Source organism: Camelus ferus, chromosome 4, assembly GCF_009834535.1.
Source record: "Camelus ferus isolate YT-003-E chromosome 4, BCGSAC_Cfer_1.0, whole genome shotgun sequence".
Lineage (NCBI taxonomy): Eukaryota > Metazoa > Chordata > Mammalia > Artiodactyla > Camelidae > Camelus > Camelus ferus.
The window spans coordinates 47413551-47432681 of NC_045699.1; the positions used below are offsets into that span (position 1 = coordinate 47413551).

The following is a 19131-nucleotide window of genomic DNA, read 5'->3' on the forward strand; positions in this document are numbered from 1 at the left end:
ATCCCAGTCTATCCCTTCCCACCCTCCACCCCCCTGGCAACTATTTACATAGCATTTACATTGTATTTTAAATGCATAGCATTTACATTTATGCTACTTTATATAAGGGACTTGAGCATCCTAGGATTTTGTTATCCACTGGGGTCCTGGAACCAATCCCCTGCAGATTCCAAGGGAGGACTGCACGGCTTCAATTTATCTTTTCTTGGCCCTTAGATTGTTCAATTTGATTCCCTACCTCCCTCCAAAAACAAGCCAAAATATAGAATTAAAATATGTACTTTCCTTCTCTGTGGATACTCTGACTAATAAGGAAAAAGAAAAGGGATGGTGATGCTGAGAAGGAACTGACACCTTGTCTGAAAACTCTGCTGCAGTGACTGATTTAGGGACCAGTTCTGGGTAGAGTTCAGCAGAATGGCATAATGCATTGAGTGGATCATAGGTGTGTTGACAAGAGCAGCCACTGAGGGGAATTTCTGATGAAGACATCATCAGGTAGGAAAAGGCTCCGGCACAGGTATTTTGGTGAGGAGGCTCTTCACTCCTCACCATGGCTCAGAGTGACGGTCCCAAACCAGAAGAAGGCTGGGGAACAGAACCAAGATGGAGGCCACCACCAGAAATCTCTTGGGTCTGAGGACAGGAAAATCCCTGCACCAAGATGGGGAATTACACGATTCCAGGGGGCACTCTTCATATGGAATACACTGTGCGTGGTGCCCTTGGAATTGTGCAACATGGGCTCCTCCCCACGGTGACTGGCTCTGTCCTCCCCATTGCACTGGCTGAGGGCCAGAGGGGATATCCGTATTGGAGACTGTCAAGGGAACTGGAACTCTCAAGCTGCCTAACTCATCTGATGATTTGGTATCTGGTATTTTGACTTCAGGTCATTTTATGGCTTCCTGTAACTTCTTACTAAAGATGTCTGTGAGGGGGCACAATGGGATTCTCTAGACACACTGATCAGTGTGAAGGTAAGTATCATGCCCACAGAAACTCAGGCTCCTTGTGGCAAAGATTTCTCTGCAAAAAGGTCAATTTTACCCGAACTATGTGGCCCCATTGTTTTAGCTATGGTTTTGTTTTGTTTTCTGGGAAAAGCATCACCAGTTGAGAAAAGTGAACAGAAATTATTCTCATTTGGGGCCTGGTAACTATTTCCCACCTGTTCATTAAGTCTATGGTTCTTAGTACCAACTGCACTCCAGAATTGTCCAGAGAACTTAAAAAATATATCAATGCCTGGTTTCCACTTCAGCCCCAATTAAATCAGAATCCTGAGGGTGGGGCCCAGGTAACTATATTTTTAGAAAGAGTCCCCAAGTGACTTTGTTGTGTCCCTCAGATGGTTTTCTTATCCTTCCTCTGATCTCACCCTTAGTGACATACTGAGCTTTAAGAAGGTTTGCCCACCCGGGGAAACCCAGTTGTGAAACTGGAGAAGAAACCAATGAGATCACAACGGTGATGAGACAAACATGTTATTTAAAACAAATAATTATCAAGCCCCCCGTTCCAGGGCACGTGCTGGGAACACATAATAAATGACACAAGGTGCCTGCCCTCAATAAGTTTCTGCTCTAGTTGGAAAGACAGCTATGTGAATGACTATACTGCAGAGCGAAATGAAATCGAGGTACTGTGGGAACACAGGTCGGGGGGATAATGGGAGCTTTCTGGGGAGAGAAGGGATCTGATCTGGGTTTTCAGGGAGAAGTAACATTTTGATCAATGGGAAGTAGGCAGAGAACATTCCAAAGAAAAGAGCGGCTTGAGCAAAGGCACAGAAGCAAGAAAGTGGATGGGACATTAGGGAATTATAGGAACCTGGTAGAGCTTCAGAAAATGGTGGGCTATGAACCTGGAAATTTACATGAAAACTTGGAGGGCTTCAGAAGCGCAGGCAAGGAATCCGTAAGTGTTGTGTGTGTCTATAGGATGTGTGTCTTAGTTGGAGGGGGCACAACAAAGGTCTAAAGCTAAATAGTGCCCTGACCAGATCTGAAACCAGTAGGGACATGATCAACATGAACTTTGATAAATACATCTGAGGCGGTTACTCATCCTACCCTCTGGCAACCTTCTCTTTGCTAATCTGCCCCCGCACCCTAGGGGCCTGAACATACCTCTGTTTCCTTCTTTGTGCCTTTTACATATGTTCTCTATGTTCAGAATGCTCTTTCCTCCCTTCTTTGATAATTCCTCTGTATTGAGCAAACTCTAAAGTCACCTCTGTGCTTCTTTCTATAGCACTTGTGTAGGGATAGCTAATAAGAGCACGTGTTAATTGTATTGTATCTACTGACATGTCTGTCTCTCCCTCCAGACTTTGGGCCCTGAAGAGAAAAGAAATGGGATCATTTTAAACTTTCAATCACCGGGACTCAGCATAGTGGCTGGCATATTGGCTGTGCAGACTGACTGACTGAATGAATGGGAAAGCACTTACCAGATGTTAGAAAGATTCAACCTTACCCATTATGTCCTGTAATATTTAAGTACAGGGATTCAGGGCATTTTTTTCCCCCATATCTAAAACTATTTGCTCAGGCTTGAAACATTTCTCTTCCAAAGCATTAATTTATATAAGCAAAGTGACAGTTGCTGAACCTATCAATTTATTTCCATGGAGCAAGCAATAGTTCTTTCTTTAGTAATAATCTGCCAAAGAAATATTAAAGTTAATGTGTCTTTGGCTAGAGGAAATATAAATACTACTTTAAAAGCTCCTGTAATCCATTGAGGCCTTTAGAAAGGAAAATATCCCCTAAGGGGTGCGACAGTAAAATTTGGGGGCTTGCTGAGCTGAGAAGAGGGAAGGTGAGGCTCCGAATTTTGTTGATTTCCAATCCCTTAAATGTATTTTACTAGTTGAAGGATTAAAAGGTTTACTGGTGGGAATGTCAGTTGTCAAAGGACGGAGGATAGATTCTTTAATCCAGTAAAAGAGAGCCCCAGCAGCTTCTCCAACAGGAATCTAGAAATATTTGGGATCTTGGAAATCATTCTGCCCTATTGTTATACTCTCTTAGTTCTTCTATGACAATCCTGCCGCCCCTGGAAGAAATGGCAACTTTCATGAACTTAATCTTTGCACTGTGGCTCTCATACTCTGTAAGGCACTTTATTTTCCCCTGCAGTTCTATCAGGCTTTGCCTCCTGTATTTTGATGCTCTGTTGTTAGGTGCGTACACATTAAGGATTGTGACATCTTCTTGGAGAATTAATCCCTTTGTCATTATGTAAAGTGCCTATTTGCATATTTATCATGTGATACTTATTGACTGACATTTCATGACAATAATAACTAAGGTACTACAAAATTCAGGGTGCCTTGTAAATTGCTAAAGTTTAAATAACATTTAATATGATTCTAGTGCTAAATAAGTTTACTGTGTTTTAATTGCAGGCCTAGTATAATGTTGCATCTTTTGACGGTAAGTTGGATGGTGAGAGGCGTAGGTATGAGGAATTAAAGTCACTGATAAAGCAAAAATCACAGAGTCAAAATTTACCCTTGAAAATTGTTTAAATTGCCCAGAAGGTCCTTTAAGCATGTTTTTATAAATACTACCTTACGCAGTAGTTCTTAGGCACAGTAAGTTTTGAGAATAAGATAACTAAAAGAACAAAAAAAGTAGGGAAGGAGTCTATAGACAGGTGTCTGGGCATTTAATCTATTCTACATGTAAAATGATGATCAAATTCCTAGCAGTGAATGGTTGATGAGTAGAGAATTCTATTGTTACTGTTTGCCTGCAGAGTTCACTCCTTTTGGTTTGATATAAGGTCTCCATAACCTTAATATATGAACAGATTCTTTTTTGGTAATGGGGTGTGTGTGTGTGTGTGTGTGTGTGTGTGTGGTGGGCTGGGGAGGATGTTAAAGCAGAAAGTGGATACTAAAGTTAGTGAACACTATGTATAAGTTTAAACTGATATCATAATAGAAACAGATGGAATTTTGTATTTATAACAGAACTCTCTTGACTAAAAATAGTAGAAGTTCACTTGAGCTAGTTTAAGCAATTAAAGAAAAGGCAGGCGTGAGAGCGGGGGTGAGAGGGTTAGATGGCTTTGGGGTGCAACCAGACATAAGTGTTGGGGTTAAGCTAAGCCTTAGGAATGAGCTGGAATCAGGAATTTGAATGTGCTGCAAACTCTTGTTTCTTTTTTGTGCATCTAGTCATTCTCCCCTCCCTCTGCTCTCTCTTATGTGGCCTTTTATTTTATATTTATAGGGGTGAAGGTCTCTAATAAGAGTACAGATTACTGCTATTTCACTACTATTTCAGAGGGAAAAATAATATTAAGGAAGTAGCTAGTCCTTGTCTACTAGATGTTTTGGTTTAAATCAAGAATTGCTAGCTCTGTATTTATTTTCCTTTTTTATTGTGGTATAACTCAAAGCACACAAATCTTAGGTGTACAGCTTAATGAATTTTCACATATATATTCACACCAGATCAATACACAGAACATTTCCAGCCCCCAAGAAAGCTACTTATACTCTCTCCCATTTAATTTTGTGCCAAAGGTAACCACTATTATCACTTTATTTTTAACCTTTCTTCATCTCTGTTCACAAGATGGTTGGAATGATAGAATGCAGAAAGAAACAGCATGTATTCAGAACTGCAGTAGATATTTCAATAATTCATGGCTAGAGAAAGAACCTAGTGAAGATAGTGGCTTTTAAATGTTTTTTGAACATGACCTACAGTAAAAACAAACAAACCAAACTTTAACAAGATGACCTAGGACATACATACACTCATCTCTCCACAATTTTAAATGGGATCTTTGAGCAGCATGACTTCCTCTGATTCACCAGTCTGTGGAGTCAAACACACAGGCACCAGCAGATATTTCCATCCAAGAAACCAGCCATTTTAAAACTAGAATCCTCATCCCAATCCCAGATTCCTGGAACAGGTATGTTACTGCCCCAGCCTGAGTCAGCTGTCTACTCCTGGACCAGTTCACCATGGTCAGAAGCATGGGTTCGTGCCTGTATGAAATGGCTGCCAGAGTCTCCTAACTGAAAGCTTGCAGATCTGCTGGGGAGAAGCAATTCCCAGAAAAGGAGTGGGCTGAGAAGAGAACCTGGGAGGTCTATATTATTGTACCAAATCTGAACGTGATTCTCAGGTTCTCCATGTACTTGCTCTATACTGGGAAAATTATTTCTTAATTCATATAGTGAATTAAACAATATACATTGTTTCCTTAGTCTGTTCCAAGAACTGTGCTAGGTGCTAAGTAAGTAATAATATACACATTTCCTCAAGAAACAGCCTTTATTCAGGTATAACTAACATACAGTAAACTCACATATTTAAAGTGTACAATTTGATAAGTTTCAACATATGTATACACCCACACAAACAGTACCACAATCGACATAAAAACATATCCGTTACTCCCAAGTTTTCTTCATGCCCCTCGGAAACTCCTCCCCTCACTCCCACCCTATTTAGCTATTATTCTTAACTCTTCAAATAGCCCCTATAAATTGCTTACAAACACAAACTCGATTCTGCTGTTTTTTGAATATGACTTTTTCTCCCATTAATATCTTTAAACTGGCGATTGTTGTTTAGGAAAGCTATTTCTCTAACCATTTAACTGAACTTGTTTCAATTCATTCCTTTGGGTTTTCCAAGTAAGCAATCATGAAACGTAAAAAGAATATTTTTCTTTTTTTTTTTTTTTTCCTATTTCCTTATTTACTTCCTTTTTGTTTTGTTTGGCCTTCCTGGTTCACTTAGGACCGCAGGAAAATGTTGACTAGTAGCAGCAGGACTGCTCCTAACAACTTCAGGGCCCAGGCAAGAGTACAAAAAGAGGTCCACACACCATATGTCTAAATATTTAAAGATTATAAATTAAGCTAACAAATTGTTAGATTAAAAAGTTCTATCCAGTGACCTTGACACACCTAATTTATAGCAAACATACATATTCTAACCTGGAAGGCTAGATTCAAGTTTAGAATCCTTGATTGTCACACGTCCCTAATGTACTAGAGGTAGCTTTTTCAGAACTTAACTCGAAAGACCTTTACTTCAAAAGATCTTGTTTAACTGACCCTTGCATAAAAAACATTTTCCCATGGTATTGTCTACTGTTGCAACTTTTCTCCTTAGAATTAAAATCTTACAAGCAACTCAATCCCAGAGTAAAACAAACACCAGCATTCATTATACCCATAAAGAAAATCCAAAATGCTTAGCAGATTTTATGTTTAATTTTATAAACTGCCTTTCAAAGCAATTCTTACAGACCCGTAATAGTCATTGGTCCACAGTTTCTACCTCTACTCCCACTCCCCTGGAAGACCCTAAGAGCTGTTTCCTTAGTTATGGCTTTAACTTTGACTTCTGAGGACAGTATCATTAGTGGATACATTCTGAGCAAGCCATCGGCATATTCACAAACACATATTAAAAAGGCTGGATCTGGAAGTCAGGCCATCCAGAGAGGAGGACCTGTGACCGGGACAGGGCTTCAAAGCCAGCCGTCTGTTCACTGGTAGCAGCTGGTGTAACTGGAAGAACTTGGGAAGGAAATTAGGAAACCCAGATGAAGTTCCAACTCTGTCACTAACTGGCTGAGCTGGAGTGAGTCACTGTAAACTCTTTGTTGAGCTTCAGTGTCATTATCTGTAAAACTGGGATATTAAGGGCTCGGCATTAAGGGCTCCACCTGTGTGGGGGAAATATCACAACTCGTCTGAACTTCCTGAGCCTGTTACAGTTAAGACTTGTGACCTGCCCACCCTCCGAGGGTTTCAGGGGTTGAGAAAAAAGCACTTTTCTGAGCTTCCGTTTCTATGTGTGTAAAGTGGTAAGAACACTCGGCCAGTCCACCAATAAAATCCTAGAAGAACAGAGGAAAATGGACAGAAATATTTTGCAAAATGTAAAGGGCTATATACAAATGTGAATTGTTTCACATTTAACACACAACAAACAGACCTAAAAAGCGTTTGTCCGTCTCCTTCCTCCTGGCTCCAGAGTTACAACCCTGCAACATAAACTACGACCATTTTTTAAGAGTCGGTCTCAAGCAGTGACCGCGTTTGTTTGCATTCTCGGGCTCGCCTGCCACACCCTGCCAGGCTGGGACGGCTCGGGAGGGGGCGTGGCCCAACCCGGCTCGCCTATCTCGACGCCCCGCCCCGTCCCGCCCGCGCCTGCGCCGTGCGCACCTACCGGCCTCCAGCGTCCGGGAGGGAGGTAAGGGGTTCCCGGGAGGCCGCCTCGGGGGCGTCGGCCCTGACGGGCATGGTGGGCCGGGTGCCAACCCCGCGCGCGGGAGGGGAGCCCCGCGGGAAGCACGGCGTCAGGTCGGAAGTGCTAGCGCCGTGGGGGCTCCTCCTGTCTGTAAGAAGTGGTGGTTTCGGTTTTGTAGGGGCTCTTCAAAGCGGGTGTAGATAGGGAGGCGGCCGGCCAGGCGAGCTTGACGGCCACCCGGGGTCTCTGGTTGGAAAAGTTTCCATCATCTGCCCTCCCCGCGACGCACTGTGGGCCCTAGGTCGGCAGGGTCGTCGGCATCTGGGTCCCGCGCACCCATACTGGGGGCGGGGGGCGGTGTATGTGGCCCAGGTGCGCGGTGGGTGACCCTGCGAGGGATGACGCGAGGCTCAGGGGTAGCGAGGGGGGACACCTGGACCGAGAGGTGGGAGCCTCCTGTCAGCCAGACCGTGAGCTGGTTCACAGAAGGCCCCACATTCTAACCCTCTCCCCCATTTTTAAAATTAGGAATCGGAGGCTCAGAGAGGAGACCGTAGGGAAGGACCGAGGGCCTTGACTTTTCTTTCCAAAGTCAGTACCCCGTCCCCCAGTCAGAAACACGGGGCGACGTGCCTGAGGAAATTCCGTGCCATCAGTGTGGGGAAATGTGGGAAGGTGTTCATCATTTGGGAGGGGAGGGGGGAGCGTTGCCAACGATTTGGGACTTTTTCTGAGAAATGGGGCTTTTCACTTATAAATAACCTCAAGTAATTTGGCTAACCTCCCAGTACTTTTTACCCATTGGAAACGTGAGTAGTATGGTACTCAGGTGGTAATAGTTGTATGCGCTAAATGGTAAAGTTTGTTAAAGCACCTGCCACTCCCCAGCCCCCACCCCCGCCACAAGTGTTACTGCAGTGAATATGATTGCAGTTCTTTGACTTATGTTTGACCGGTCTTATGTGAAACAGCAATTCATACATTTTTTAAAAAGACGTTTTATTTTGAAATAATTTTACAATCACAGAAAAGTTACAAAAGTAATACAGAGTTCTCTACTGTTTCCTTTATGTTACCGTCTTATATAACTATATACAGTTAATAAAAGTAAGAAATGAACTTTGGTAAGATTCCACATTGCGTTTAATTGGTATGGGCCCTTTGTCTCTCCAGTCTGGGCAGCTCGTCAGTCTTTCCCTGTCTTTCATGACCTTTTGAAGAGGCTTGGTCATTTATTTTTCAAAGTGTCCCTCAGGTTTTGGCTGATGTTGTATGCCCTTCTCAGTAGTTCATCGTATGAGGGGTATATAATACGACACACTACTTTTGATATTACTCTTGGTTACTTTGTTAAGGTGGTGTCTGTAACTAATGTAAAGTTGCTATTTTTCCTTTGTAATTAGTATCTTGGGGAAGAATTTTAAAATAATGTAAATATCCCATTTCTCCTCAAACTTTCATTTGCTGATTTTAGCATCCATTTGATGGATCTTGCCTTCAGTAATTATTACTGTGATGTTCTAATGGTTTTCTGTTTCCCTCATTCCTTTTTCATTTATTAACTGGAGTTCTGTAAGGAAGAGCCTCCCCTTCTTCCCACTTATTTATTGTTAATCTTGTATCAGTATGGACTCATTTATTTTTCTATTGGCTACTACCCTATGCTTTTTAAATTTATTTTATGTCTCAAATTGTTCAAGCTTTGGCATTGGAAGTTTTTTTTAAGGTTGCTTCTTATGCCCTTTGATAAGCCCTCTTCTTTTTTGAGAACTTCCTTACTTTCTGACACCATAAGATGCAGCAGGCTTATTTTGTGTTTTCCCTCCCCCAGCCCTGGAATCTGCTTCTCCAAGGAACCATTCCTTTGTTTGGAAAGCAATATTTAAACACCAAGTGTTTGGGTGCTAGGTGTGCTTGTTGCTACTGGGTTATCATTGCTTCTAGTGCCTCGCATAAGATGGCTAGGAAGTGTGTGTGTGTGTGTGTGTGTGTGTGTGTGTATTTTTTTTAGCTATATATACAATCCTCCCTTGGTATCCACAGAGGACTGGGCCTAGGACTTGCTGCAGACACCAAAATCCTCAGATAATCAGGTCCCATAGGTGGCCTTTGTATCTGTGGTTCCACATTCACAGATTCAACTAACTGTGGATTGTGTAGTACTATAGTATTTATTGGAAAAAAAATCCACATGTAGGTGGATTCGTGTAGTTCAAACCTGTGTTTAAGGGTCAACCGTGTATCCCTATATTCATGGAGATACAAACAGGTGTACATATATACATATCCATGCATACACAAACACTTGTATTTTTGTATTTATCTGTATATATATATATATGTGTATATGTATATATGTGTATATATATACACACACACCTAACATGTCTATATATGTATACTTTTTTAAAAAACAAAAGTTCATTCTTATACCTTCTAATCTAACAACGCAGGGTTCATTCTAGTCTTGCCCCTTATTTGTAACCTTTTTCTTCGACTTTGAGAAATCTGGATTTTGTGTTCTACAGAGTATTTCCTTATTTCTTCAACCCTAGTATGTACATAAAGTAATTTCAGGATTTCTAACCCATACTCCTGTGAGAAACAAATTTACTAACTAGAGCATAGTATAGTTGTGTGTAGTTCTTTTTGTCTTTAGCCTTGTAGTATCCAGTTAAAATACTATTTTCCAAAGTTACCTAAATTATTTTTTCCCCTACTTTCAGTGTGGTTATACTTTTCACTTGCAATACAGTTAATTTTGTCTTTTGTAGTTTGTATTTCATTTTGGGTCCCCCAACATCTTGTTTTTATTTTTTAATTTCCAAAATTCACCTTTTGTGGTGTACAGTTCTGTGAGTTTTGACAAATGCGTATAATTCTGTATCCACCATCTCTATCGTGATAACAGAGCAATTCTATCACCCCAAATATTCCATTACACTTAGAAAAAAAAGTTAAAAGTAATAAAACAACTCTACAGACATGTGGGAAATTAGACATTTTTTGTATGGTTTGTCTTTTTCATAGGCATATTTAAAGTATTTGTGGTGTTAATGTGAATGTATTTTTTATTTTGTGTCTTAATTATATTAGAAATATTTCCAATTTTCTGACTAAAAAATCAAGAAAATGCTGAAATACACTTTCAACTCATTATTCAATTACACTTTTAAACCACATTTTGTATATTGGATTAAGAACTTCCCTCAATAGTTTATAAACACTATTTGTGCTATAAACACTTTATAAACACTATATGATCAGAGCCACTGTTAGACAGCTTTGTTTCAGTAACATCATGCTTTATGCAGTTAATACGAATCTTAGTTTTATATAGGCGTTTTAGTATAATTTTATAAAAATGGAAATGGTGGAGAGAAAAAAAATACTCTCCAGGAGACCAAGAGTTCCAAAAGTCTTTTGGGAAGTTCTTGGGCCAGAATGTCTTCCTTGAGAGATGGCCTTGATGAGGCAGTAGGTTTTCCTTGGGCACAAAAAGCTGAGGGACAGAGTCATGCACTTTGACCTGAAAATACCACTTTTCAAACTCAAAAGAGAAAGCTATCATCATAGCATAGGGGAACAGTGAAAACAAACCAAGTACTCAGTAACTGGGGTTTGTCGAGTACACTGTAAACTGATGAGAGGAAGAGAAGGCAGAATTAATTTGAGTTGTATCTCAAATGATACATAAAGTTTAGAGGCAGATGGCATGAGTGCTCTTTTGTAGAGCATTTAGACAGAGGGAGCATCGTTGCAAAGCCAAGAGTAGATCATGGGTGATAATATTTTGATAGACGGAGTGGATCTACTTGCGAACATTGTATTTCCTTGTTCAAATAATAGGGAACTCGTAGAAATTTTTGTTCAGAGGAGGAGTGTGTTGTCCTTTAGTGTTTTAGATAGGTAATCTGTGGGGGAAAAAATTGGAGAAGGGAAAGTGTCTAAAGGAAGGCCAAATACGACACTTCTGAATAATTACCTGAGTATACAGCAACTCACTCAGCACTTTGAAGATATTCCTGGCTTTTGATATGTTGCTTTGATGAAAAGTTAGCTCTTTTGTTGTTTTCGTTTATCTGTCTTTTATCTCTGCTTTGCTTTTTAAGATTTTTTTTCCCTTTGTCCTTGATGTTTTGAAATTTCCCTTCCATCTGTTGAGGTAAATTTCTTTTTTAATTGATGTTACTTGGTGGTTATGTGCATTTTCAATTTGAGGTTTTTACATCTTAATTCTCAGTGTATTCTTTTTGAATAATGGCTTTTCACCACTTTATTCTTTCTTTATGGGACTTCTGTTTGTTATTGAGCTTCTCATTTTATCCTTTATGTCCCTTATCTTCTTTTATATTTTCCATCTCTTTATTTCTATTCTCTGACTGATAGTTTTCAATCAATAATTCTTAATGATTCAATAAATAGTATGATTTACTATCTAACCATTTTTGGAGGTTTTTATTTGTGGAATTTTTACTTGTTTTATTTTTAGAATGGCCTGTTACTGTTTCATAATATTATCTCATTTTTAAAAACATTCTTTATATCTTTTAGTATTTTTAAATGTACCTATTTTAATTTTCTTTTTATATTATTATATTATCTTTAATCTATTAGTTATGAATTTTTCCAGTTTTGTTGTGTCTGTTCTTTTGGCAATGAACTTCCCTTTGTATCTCTAATTCCCACTAACTGTAGCTGTTAGACTATTTTTCATGTCAGAAGATTTTCCTTTTTTGCTTTCAAGCTTAAGTCAAATGTAAAAACCAAGTTTCTGGTAGATGAGATTGTCTGTATAACCAGCACTTCGATTTTCAAGTGTAAGAGGAGAGAAATAACATTGTTTAGAGTAATAGTTCTTTATGTTTCTGGAGTGATCTTTTTGATAATCTCATGAAAGCAATGGACTCTGCACTCTAAAATAACTCAAAAATAAATTCACAGCTTTTTTGGTAAAGATTCAGGGACTCCTCGGAGTCTATTTGCGTACTCCTATCTCTATGAACCCCTGGGTAAGACACTGTAACCCAATGGGATTAACAAAGTGAATTTATATATGATTTTTAATATGGAAGAGGTTGTGGCTAATGAGATGGCATGAGAGCATGATGCACAACAGTGGTTTTCAAGCTTGATGAAGCAGTGGAGCCCTTTCTATAAAATCTAATAAGCTCAAATTTATGAAATAGATCTAAGTAAATTATCTCCTGCTGAAGCAGCTGTGGGGTCTTGGAGCCTACTCACTTGCCAACCCCTACCCACTTCTACCTTGGCAAAAAGGACATAACCCTGGACTCTCTGGAACACTGCTAAAAACAAAACAGAACAACTGGTGAATTAGGAAGAGCATTTGGTTGTAATCTCAGGAATCCTGGGTTCTTATTCTCTGTGTCACTGGTTACTTGTATTGGTTACAGAAAATGGTAGTCAATTTGTAACAAAGGGAAGGGGCAATTTAAAGGACATCAATGAGAAGAGTTGCATTTTATGTTATAAAATATTTGAAGTATATAATTACATAGTTACATTATATTAGAAATGGAGTTTAATACAGCAGAAATGTTGAGTATGAATTTTTTCTTTCCAATTTTCCCATTTGACACCTTTAAAAAAACATTTTTCACTATCAAAGATACATTGGGAAATGAAAACTTGGACAGTATACTTCTGGTGTTTTGAAAGAGGTTATTTAGGTATATGTATATGTACACACACACGCACACGCACACGCACACGCACCCTTCATTAAAAAAGACCTGGAAAGACAAGACATAGATCAAAATGGAAGGAGTAGGGCATGAGAAGGGAAAAAAAGTGGAAAGAGTAGTTAACTATAAGTGAGGAGATGATTGTTGATTTTATTTTACTCTCTTTTTAATATTTTCTAAACCTTCTAAAGTGAATATATATGACTTTTGCAGAGAGAAAAATATTTTAAAATAAAGTTTTTAAAAAAAAAAACAAGTCACTGTAGTTCAGCATTAAGCTAAATATGTATTTAGAATGTATTATAAAATTACCTAATGTTGGCTTTTAAAAATGATGGAAATTGATTTAAAAAGTCTTCAATATTTTCCTTTTAGATTTTTATACATGAGTGAAAAAGACATTTGTTGCAAGTAGAAGTGACACAGCATTTTTTTAGAATGTCTGAAGATGAAGAAAAAGTGAAATTACGCCGTCTTGAACCAGCTATCCAGAAGTTTATTAAGATAGTAATCCCAACAGACCTGGAGAGGTTAAGAAAGCACCAGATAAATATTGAGAAGGTGAGGTTTTTTCATTTTCTTTCTTTTTTTTTTTTTCATTTTTTTCTTTTTCTACACAAGAAACATATTCTGATTTATATTTGTTGTGTATTTCGGCTACATTGAGAGTATCAGATAAGAGGCTTTGCTAAAACATCTAGCTCCTATGGACTTAGCCACATCATTCATTTTTTTCATCTAGTGTTTCTGTTCTACAGATACTCCTCTCATACTATTCCATTTTTAGGAAGATATATAAGAATAGAATATATACCTTTTTAGTTGTACATAGTGATGAGTTATCACTGTTAATAATTAAATATTAATTTAATAATTGCAGTTAATAATTAAAGTACAAACTGTTTAATAGTTCACCATAATGTGAAGTTGGTGGACTTTGGTTAAGGGGCTTGCCTTAATCAGATTCATCCCATGGCAGGTTTTCTGAACTGTGAGTATAACTCCTGTCTTCTTCAAGTGCACACAGATTAAAGAAGTAAATCATTGTGTAATATGAGGGAATTCCACAACTTCACTGCTTCCTCTTGAAGAAAGCCTCAAATTGAGAACTATTAGCTAGAGGTCAGTTTAGGAGATTGGTAGAGGGAAGAATTTTAGTTTCTGGGACTAAGTGGAGGCTGCATAGAACCCGGACTGGCCAGGGTCTAATGGAGTGTTTGTGGCATTTATAGGAAAATCTAAGTTTACTGAGTACTGAGCATTGATTTGGCAAGTTACGTTGTCTTATTTGCTGTGGGATGGGTCAGTGGCATTTGCTCCTTCAGAAGGACCTCCTCCAGTATAAATGTTAAGCTCTGTGGCCCTCTGTTGATTTCCACCCTCCCCCCACCCTGCAGGGAGGAGGGAGTGGAAGTAGTTATTAAATCTTTCGGTATTAACAGTATCACCGTCAGCTGAGTGCTTTGAACCATTACGAAGTGTCAGCTTTTTTCTCCCATAGATATCATCTGTCTTCCTAGTATTTAAGTCTTTAATTAGTATAGAAACAAAGTGCCAAGAATATTAAAATGAAAATTTCAATGCAAATATGAAAGTATCTAGAATTCAAGATTAATGTTTTGTCACCCCTTACTTTCTTTTCTCATTATCTATAAGCCAGAAGTACTATGACTTTTAAGGATGGAGGAGTTGTCTGGTAAACCGGTTATTCTTGTCATGAGCAGAAACAAATTAAAGGGTTCCAGGCTTTGATTAATAAGGAGGGCTTGTTCTTTTAGCACTATAACAATATACAGAGTTGTTTACTTTTGATAGGTCGTATAGGGTGGGAGGTTTGATACAGTGGGTTTCAAAGTCCTGAGCTCTTACTGAAGTGCTCAGTTACAAAGATGACAAGAATTTGGCAAATTAATTGATTCTGAAGGCAGAAATAAGTAGACTGTGGTCTATTAAGACCATTTCTTTCTTTTATTGCCATGTTTTCCCTTTGGCAAATTTCCCTTTCCTTGTGTCTATTCTGTGTGAATGTGCCTGCCATCAGTACCTTCAGATCCTTGCCACATGTACCACCTGGTCATCAGTGGAAAGGCCAGAAGTGTGGGAGAAAGGTAAGGATAGAAATGTATCTCTTACTGATTTGATTATTTGTGCAGACTTCATAAGAAAATTATTCAAGAGTTATATAGGTCTTTTTCTTGCCAGAATATTTTTCCTTTAGCATTTTGTGAAATTTTTACCTATTAAGAAATTTTTAGACAATATCAGAATAATTATAATTTACAATATAGGTGATGTTATCTAAAGCTAAGCAGTTAACTCGTACTGATCTATGTTTTATTCCATATTCTTGATCATTCTGTCTCTAGGATTTCTAGGTTAATTATGAAAGTGATTTATTAACTATATAAGATTGAATAGCATATTTTAATAGTTTATGGCAATGTAAAAACATTTAAAAGCTGCAGTGGTCACAGTGGACAAAAGAGTCAAGAACTCTAGGTTTGGACTCCAGGTGTCTAACAGTGCCTCACTTTCAAAAAGGTGTATTCTTCCTGGGGGAAGGGTGTAGAAAGATAAAATATTTATTATGTTAGCCATCAGTCATCCAATATGAATTGAAAAGAAGAAAGTCAGACTGAAGGGAAATTGAAGGCAGGCCTTAGTAGAGTGATTCTGCAACATCCAAGAACAATGAGAGCAGTGTGCTGTGGACACCTGGGACTATATTCCATAGGTCCTTCAGCATTACATTTTATTACACACGATGGACTTGATTAGAATGTAATCCTGAAATTTGAAGTGCTAGTATCCAACTTTCTTGGCTAAGATAAAATAGACTTAAACATAGTTAATAGGAACAACAAGATAATTAGCTTGGAACATAATTTTCTTTGTTTCGTATTATAGGGGCTTGGGGGGAAACTTACATAACATGTACTGTATTAGTACATAGTTAAAATGTAAGTGGCAGAAAAGCCAAAAATAGTGTATTAAATGAGATAGAGGCTTCTTGTTTTTGCTTTTTTTAATCCCTCATAGTCATGGAGGTGGTCTAGGGCTCCAGTGGCAGCTCCAGCAGTCATTTAAAGACCCAGGCTCTTTTTATGCTGCTTTCCGATCCCTCAGCTTATTTCTGTCTTGTGTGTGAAATGGCAGCTGCAGCTTTAGCTAGCACAAGTACCTTCCAGCTAAGATGAAATAATTAGAATCCTCTTTTTTCTAACTATGTTCTTCTTTTTCCTCTCAATTCTCTTTCTCTCGCTTTTTTTTTTCTTTTAAAAAGAATCCTCTGTTCGTGCTTTATGGGTACAGTATCATATCATCTTTCTATGGTGATACTATTTTTTTTAAGTTTTCTTTTGCTTCCTTGGCTGTTTTTCCTGAGTTTGTTTGTTTCTTTCTTGCTTGCTTTTCTTTTCTTTTTTAAATTTATTTTTCTCTCTCTTTCCTTTCCTCCTTCCCTCACTCTCTCCTCTCTCCCTCTCTTTCTCCTCTCCTTTTTTTTTTCAGTCTCAGCCCACAGTATTATAGGTTTTCCTTGGCTAGCTGTCGATATTTAAGAGGCTAATTGGAAGGTATTTGTGTGTGTGTCTATCAGTGTGGACGGGTAGCAGGGCAGTACTTGGGGCCTTATTACCTGGAGAGGTGAGTGGGGAAGGGTCTATTTTGATGGGGAACCACCAGATACTTTCCTGGAGTGTTGTCCTCTATGGTGACAGAGGCAGTACTGTTCCTTGGGCTTCTGGAGAGGGCATCTAATAGACTATCTGTTCCTTATATAAACTTTCAACCAGTCCTTCAGCTTTTAGCCTCACTGTACACATCCCCTGGTTACCTGATAGCTGATAACCTCTGCTTACTGAGTCTTTTTGGAATAGTGCTATGCCTTTGGCTTGCTTCTTACTGCCTCTTCCCCCCACCATCCACTCCTACTGCAGCCATAGGTGTCAGTTTTCTCTGATCAGCTAAGTCAGTTGCAACATTTCCATACTCTTTACAGCTTTCAAAATTTAAAAATTTTTTTGTCAACTGGTACCTTCTGTTTTCTTCTCATTCCTCTTGTGAATTTATACCTTTTAAAGTTCTTTACTGTCACTTTAGTTGGATTTTGGAAAAGAGCAGAGATGAATGTGTTCAATCTGCCAGTTTTAATAAGAAGGGAAATTATTACAGGATATAAATATATGTTAACTTTTCATAAGTGTTGATGTTTGCTATTTCTTATATTTGTTAGCATTGAAAATTATGTAAAAAATTAGGTTTCTAATCTGCAAGAAGTTTACAGTCCAGTTAAGGAAATAAAATAGGAAATATTCAGACAATGATAAGAGGCAACATTTAATTAGTTGTGAAAATGAGTGGCGTGGACTATTCAGCCATTATGAAGCCTGAACTATGTGGTACAAAATCAGATATAATCAGATAAAGTCAGTCTTACTGATTTGTTATTTTTGATTCGGTTTTATTTATTTGTTTTTTAACTTGTGGTTACAATAAAAAACCTTTTCATTTCTCTTTTTAGTCTGAGAATGTTTATTTCAATCTTATAATTACATTTCCCACCTCATTCTTTGTTTCTGACAGAACCCTGATTCAGCTTGCTTTCCCCTGTGTTACAGGATAGGAAATCCTCAGCACAGGTGATGAATGATAATGGGTCTAATGGTGGTGATTCCATTCTTGTCAATGTTTGGTTAGACACATCCTATAGTTCTAGCTAATGAGACTTGAAGGATAACTTGTTGGGATATGGAAACTTCTGGAAAAGACTTTCCTACTGTTATAAAGACATACATGGGAGGAAATAGTCCTATTGCTTCTACTGGTCTTATGTGGCTGTTGTATTTGGAACTGTAGCAAGGAGGGGACAAATCAGAATGAAAACTCTGTTGAAGGTAGTTAAGCAGAAGGATAAAACTTGGGCACTTGACAACCTTGTAAGCTTCTGAACTAAACTACCTTGGAATTATCATTCCAATTCTAGACTGCTGCTTATTTGATGTAATAAATATCCTTACTATTAAAGCCATTTTAACTTGGTATTTTCTGTTATTTGCAACCAAAAACATCCAAATTGCTTGAAGTTATAGCACTGCTTTAAGCTCTCTCTCTTGCTGCTGTGCAAATAGACAATACAAAAATGACAGTTTTGTAAAGACAGTGCAGTTTAGAAATGTTTGTCGGTGGTCTCAACTTAACTAAATTTTGAAGGAGTTATTTCATGTAATTTTCCCCCACACATATTAAATCATTTAAAGTTTTTTTTTTCCTCTTCAAAGATTTGGAATAATAGCCTTTAATAATGTAACCTAATACGGGTTTAACATTATATAGCAAACAATAGAAAGTCTGAACTATTTTATGTCTTATTTCTCTTCGAATTTAATTGCTCTAAGAGATAAAGTTACCTAGTTCAACCTTCTTCCAAGACACTAATCTCTTCTACAGTTTACTTGACAAAAGTGAGCAAATAATAGCAAAAATAGTAGCTGTTGTTTTTAATTGTTGAGTGCTACATAAGAATTTCATATATATCATATTTAAACCTCACAACATCCTTATAGGTTAGCCTTATTAATCTTCCTTTTTTAGGTGGGGAAGCAGACTTAGAATGATTCAGTTACTTTCTTGAGATCACTATGCTGGTAAATATGTTTATCTTCTAATGTTGTGCTTGAAACATAGTGCTCCTAATAAAAATGTGTTGAATGATTGAATGAATATATGTATGCACATATAGAGCCTATGATTGCATCAGCTGTTTTAGAAGCCACTTTATATTGCTTACTTTTTAAATTGGTTTTGTAACGAACTAAATAAAACCCGTAGGACTTTTTTGTATGAAATTCAGCTGTTGAGCCAGAGCATACCTGTTTCTTGTGCTTGTACAATTGCTCTTTTTAGTTTAAATGCCAGGCTTTACATTTATCATTATTACACTTGTTCTTCTTATCATGTGGAATTGTGTGATCTTTCATCTTTGTAATTATTCCTTCCAGTTTATGTTATCTGCAGATTTGATAATTATGCATTCTTTGTGTTCAAGGCATTGATGAAAAATGTTGGACAGGAAAGGGATAGATCACTCTGATATATTGTCACCATTTCTCTAAATTCTCATAAACCATCTCTCTGGTAATCTGGCATAGAATTTTTCCAAAGATTTATATTAAGATTTA

The 19131-nt window shown here is 38.0% G+C and overlaps 1 protein-coding gene across 5 annotated transcripts in view; it reads left to right on the forward strand.

The window, feature by feature from the left end:
- The first annotated feature begins 7197 nt into the window (after positions 1 to 7197).
- The window catches only part of STX17 (syntaxin 17), a 69242-nt gene continuing 57308 nt past the window's right edge, over positions 7198 to 19131 (forward strand). For 4 of the 5 annotated variants that reach the window (XR_004319365.1, XR_004319366.1, XR_004319363.1 and 1 more), the window contains exons 1-2: positions 7198 to 7247; positions 13328 to 13513. Coding sequence is in view for 1 of the 5 variants with exons in the window: in XM_032478084.1 (XP_032333975.1) it covers positions 13391 to 13513 (123 nt within the window). In the remaining 4 variants the exon portion in view is untranslated. Of the gene's footprint in view, positions 7358 to 13327; positions 13514 to 19131 lie in introns of all 5 variants that reach the window. The other variant, XR_004319364.1, reaches the window with a different exon arrangement.